This window comes from Crocuta crocuta, unplaced genomic scaffold (assembly GCF_008692635.1).
Source record: "Crocuta crocuta isolate KB4526 unplaced genomic scaffold, BGI_CrCroc_1.0 scaffold271, whole genome shotgun sequence".
NCBI lineage: Eukaryota > Metazoa > Chordata > Mammalia > Carnivora > Hyaenidae > Crocuta > Crocuta crocuta.
The window spans coordinates 4,844,068-4,849,480 of NW_027527824.1; the positions used below are offsets into that span (position 1 = coordinate 4,844,068).

The 5,413-nt window shown below is 53.1% G+C and overlaps 1 protein-coding gene across 1 annotated transcript in view; it reads left to right on the plus strand.

Moving 5' to 3' along the window:
• The first annotated feature begins 4,432 nt into the window (after positions 1–4,432).
• DPAGT1 (dolichyl-phosphate N-acetylglucosaminephosphotransferase 1) overlaps positions 4,433–5,413 on the plus strand; it is a 5,517-nt gene continuing 4,536 nt past the window's right edge. Inside the window, exon 1 of the mRNA XM_077776959.1 lies at positions 4,433–5,334. Coding sequence (XP_077633085.1) covers positions 5,174–5,334 — 161 coding nt within the window. The 5' untranslated portion in view covers positions 4,433–5,173. The remainder of the gene's footprint in view (positions 5,335–5,413) is intronic.

The window sequence follows — 5,413 nt, forward strand, 5'->3', positions numbered from 1 at the left end:
CCCGGGCGGGCCGCGGGGCGGGGGCGGGCTCCCCCGGGGCTGAGCGCGCGCGCTTGGGGGCTCTGCGGGGATGGGAGTCCGGAACTAGTGGATGCCACGGATCGATGAGAGGAGTCCTGGGGGTGGGTGGCGGCGCCGGGGTCCCTCTCTGCGTGGTCCGGGTCCTTCCTCGGTTGGTTCGGCAATTCGACCTGGGCTAGTCGCCTGCCAGCGCCCGACTCCTCCCACGGCGTGGGCCCTACTGGACCCGGGCGGGGACTCGTCTGCAGAGACGTGGGGGCTCCGGGACCAGCACCGGCTCCGGAAGGGCTGCGTGCGCAAAGCTGACACTGACAACACGGCCGGCGCCCCGCCCCCACCCGNTTGGCGAGTCCGGCGCCCGAGCGCTTAGAGGAGGGCGGGAGGATTACACCGAGGGGAGGAGGTTCCGGGGTTGAAAATAGGCGGGATCTTTGGCCACCCCGCCCCATACTGAAAAAGGGGCACTCCCCTTCCCCTGAGTTCACAGCAAGAGTAACTTCACTCATTTGAGATGTCTCCTCAGATTTTCCTTACGCAGCTTAGATTTCTATAGTTTGGACGCATGTGGGGTTAAGATGGATATGACCCTCGTGGATGGCGTCGCCCCCTTCTCCCAACACCCCTAGGCACAGCAGATTCTTTGGTTCCCATTTCTTGGCCTAAGCTAGGCCCTGGATGTGTAAGTAGGTGCCGAGCATCCCTCCAACATAGAAGTGCCTGGCGGAGGTCCAGGAGACACCGACCAGAAAGAACTTGAACCTAGTCGAATCTGAGAACAGAACATGGAATATTAGGGGCGCCTGGGTGGCTTAGTCGGTTAAGCCTCCGACTTTCGCTTAGGTCATGATCTCGCGGTTCGTGGGTTCGAGCCCCGCGTCGGGCTCTGTGCTGACTGCCAGCTCAGAGCCTGGAGCCTGTTTCGGTCTGTGACTTCCTCTCTCTCTGACCCTCCCCTGCTCACGCTGTCTCTCTCTCTCTCTCTCTCTCCTAGAAATAAATAAAACATTAAAAAAATTAAAAAAAAAAAGAACATGGAATATTAAACTCCCACCTCCACCACCACCTCCCTTCCCCTAGGAGCTAGGACCCAGGAACACCCTCTTAACCTCCTTGCTCGCGTGGGTTTGTTCTGGAGATATTTCCCAAGCCTGGGGCTGCTTCTGTTTTTAAAAATAATATATTTCCATAGTAACAGCTCCTGCCCATGGAGCACGTGTAGAAGAGGTGGTAATGAGAAGGGAGCTGGCAGCGTAGCACTGGACTATCAATAGATTCAGCCAAAATATGTGATGCCATCCAAGTATGTGATACCTCAACAAGTGCACGCACACACACACACACACACACACACACACACACAATGATGCTATAGGTACACTCTGGCCTCAGGATCCATCCCTTTTCCTGGATTTAAGGGAGTAGATTCCATCCCTATGAGACAGGAACTTCACATTTCCTTCTGGAGGGAGAGAAAGGAAACTCTTGCAACAGAATGAAAAGGAACCCCCATTCCCTAAGAGGCCCTTCTCCAAGTACATACAGCAAAGTATTCTGCACACAGATAGGGTAGCAGGGAAGGTATTAATCTCCCTCCCAAATGCAGTCAGTAGTCCAAAGGAGGGGTATCCGGGAAGAAGCAATGCCTCGTAAAGTGCAGGGCTGCAGAGTCAGGCAGAATCTGGCAGGTCAGCAACAGGGGTCCTGAGCCAGAGGAGGTGGTGGGGTAGCCTGGGATGCTGGGAATTCACTGTAAGAGATGACGGGGGCATGGTCGGTAATGGACCAACCTTGCTGTCGCCCTGCCCATGCATGCATCATCACTGGACACCAAAAATAATGAAAGATTCCTAGAATGTGGGTTTAAAAAATTTTTTTTTTTAGTAATCACTCAACATAGGGCTCAAACTCACGTCCTGAAGAGTCGCATGCTCTTCTGCCAAGCCAGCCAGGTGCCCTTAGAATGTGGGTTTCTAATCATTAGGTGAGGCAAAGACATGAAATGAAGGGAGGAAAGCACTCAAGGCCAGACCCCAGGAGGAGCTGTCACCGGGCAAAGCATTTAGGGCTAGGGAAGCAAGTTATGTGGGAAGTTGCCTAGGCACAAAGTTCCACTATGAAGACCCTTTTCCCCCTGAAAACTCTTCTTTAGGAACCCGCCGATCTCCCAGGAATCGGAGTTCTCTGAGTTCTTGGATTTACTCCCTCAGCTCCTCCACTGATGACTTGGTCCTCTGCTGTCAGACATAGCGTCACAAGTCAGTCTTACAATTCTGCCTTATAGTTTAGCTGGTTGTTTCTATGTTTGCTTTTCTGACTCACCAAGAAACTACTAAAGAGTGGGGACCCAGGGGTATCAGTTGACCATCTGACTCTTGATTTTGGCTCAGATCATGATCCCAGGGTCGTGGGACTGAGCCCACTGCTGGGCTCTGCACTGAGCATGGAGTCTGCTTGAGATTCTCCCTCACTCCCTCTCTTTTTCTTTCCCCCTGCTTCTCTCTCCTGTTTTCTTTCTCTGAAAAATAAAATAAAAAAGAGTAGGGACCCTGTCATACTCATCTGTTTTCCTTCATACTCAACCAAGGTGCTTGGATATGCTGAACTAGACACTTTGTGTGTGTGGGAGGGGGAGCACATTTATATCACCTTGTGTCCTCACCGTACTTGATTTTCCCATGAACATAGTAGGAATTAGTAAATTATTTTTAATTAACAATTTTTAAAGTGTATTATTTTTAAGAGAGAGAGAGAAAGAGTGAGAGAGAGCACATCTGCAGAAGAGGTGGGGTAGTGGGAGATAGAGAATCCCAAGCAGGCTCCGCACCACCAGCGCAGAGCCCAAAGTGGGACTCAGACTCAGAAACTGTAAGACTTCATCTGTGAGTTCTAGGACCAGCTTCAGCGTTCAGGCAAATGCTTTGAACTTTAACCAGGAAAGGCACAAAATTTCAAGTGTGGCCAAGTCCTGTGTTTGTTCTCCTAACCAGTCTGATAGTCAACTGAGCATCATGGGAACAAAAATATTGAGACTATAATGTAAGTGCCCAAGTAACCATTTTCTGATGGTAAGCATGTATATTGGATGAAGAATCCCTAGTGTCTTGATTTTGAACAAGGGGTCACAGGGGATGGGGGATGTGAGATGATCTCTGGAGAAGAAAGAGGCAAATGTTCCCAATGCCAGGTTGGGAAGGAAGATTTATTAGGACTCAGCTCCTAATAAAAAAGGAAATAGATACACTGTCCCTCAAACCTCCAGGGAGTCTCAACCTGCTCCTGATCAACAAGATAACTGAGCACTGCCTCCTCTGAGGCTCCCACAAGCTCCTCCTTCCCACCTGCTCCTGGAGTCTCTCTCCCTTTCCCCATTTGGGAGGCCCTTCCACTCTTGCCACCTACGGAAATCTTTGGAGATTCTACTCTTCAACACCCCTTCACCTCCCCCTAATTGCTCTCTCCGTGTGCTATTACCATTTGACCCTCTTTAAGACCCAGACTCACTGTGTGTGATGATGCCTCATATACAGATATCTGTGTGTCCTTAGCCCCATGGGGATACCCTGTGGAACAGAAAACACTCCCCTCTAGGGAGTTTCCAGTCTAAGCGGCACAGATGCACAAGTACTCGTCCGCGCACACACGCACACAGATACACACACACACAAAGACAAAGTGGTCTGACAAGTACTGACAATCTGGTGGAATACTATCAAGTACATTACTGGGATTACCTTATGTATATATAAAGTATATTTTATACATATATGGTTGTTTTGTTGCTAATTACAGCTGCCTTCGAGTCGAAGGGACATTTCACACCTGGTTTTGAGACACCGGAAAGCCCATCTCTGGCCCAACACGAGTCAAGCTGCCCCTGACTCCCAGAGCACAGCATTTTGGAGGGTGGACAAAGTGAGGGGGTGCTTGGGTTGTGTCTGTACTCCCTGGCGGTGGTTTCCTCTCCGCGGGATGTAAATCATTTTCCACGGAGAGCCTGCTAGTGAATGAAAGGGAAGAAACCGCTGAACTGTTATCTGCAAGGAAACAGGTGCCAAGCAAAAGGCACCTTAACCTAGAGGAAGAAACCTGACTGGGAGTTCCTTGGGCCCACAGGAAGCCACGTGTGGGCTGAGTCTCCTGTTTCCTTAGCTCTTTCCAACGCCACCTTCCTCCAGCCTCGCCCCCTAGGCTTGGGAGCATCCAGGACCGAGGAAAGTCAATCGGGTTGAATCCAAGACCTGAGGGCACTCTCGGCCCCTGCGGTGGTTAAGTGTCCCGCTGGGTTGCCCAGCAACTAACAGCTGCGGCGGGGGCACACGGCGGGCAGGACAATGAAAAGAAAGTTCCTGAATCAAGGACAAGAAAAACATGGAGTTGGAGGGAGTTTTCAAGTGTCTAGGTTTTAGAATTCACATCATCTTCCAAACTGTGGCTGCGTTTCCAGGAACCAAGCTGCGTTCACCTTGGCTTCCGACTACGCTGGCAACAAGTTTTCTACCAGGAGCAGGGGTGCTCCTCATCCTCGTCCCTCCCGCCCTTCCCCTTGCCTCCAGAAGCCATCTTCCCGGCTCCAGCGGCACCCCAGAGGAAAGGCGGGGTACTGGCCCTTTAAATGTGACCTGCGGCGGCCGGCCGACCGAAGACTGACGTGGAACCCAGAGAAGGCGGCGTCCGACACGTGGGAAAAGGTGTTCATTTTGGAAGCGGGCAAGGAATTTCTCCGCTTTGGGCTGTACCCCTTTAATATGACTTTAGGAAAGTATCCGCCTTTGTTTGTGTCTCTCTGATTACTTTCCCAACGCCGTCGTAGCGACTCAACTCTCGAGTAAAAGGATGGAGTTTAAAGTGACTCCCCCGTCCCCGCTCTCCTGCCCGCATTAAAAATGGCCGCCGCCGCCTTCCACAAGGCAGGTTGCTCCGCGAGCAAGATCCGGGAGGAAACCGTGGGAAAGCAAATGCAGCGGGGGCAGAGGCGAGGTTGCTCTCTAGAGGCTCGCGGGAGTCTTGAGGGCGGCTCGAGTCAGAGTGGCCGGGTTTCGCTCAGGCGGCTGTGGGAAGACGCGGCCACTCCTCCCTGCGGAGGGCTCGGGGCTCCCGCCCGGCTTGCCCTTTAGCTGAGGCGGCGGCGGAGCGGGCCCCCTGGCCGGTCGTCATGTGGGCCTTCCCGGAGCTGCCGCTGCCGCTGCTGGTGAACCTGATCGGCTCGCTGCTGGGATTTGTGGCCACAGTCACCCTCATCCCCGCCTTCCGTGGCCACTTCATGGCCGCGCGCCTCTGTGGCCAGGACCTCAACAAAATCGGCCAGCAGCAAATGTGAGCGGCGGGCACCCTGGCCCCGCGCGGGGCGGGGAGGGGCGGGGAGAGGCAGGGGCCGAGGAAAAAGGGGGTGCAG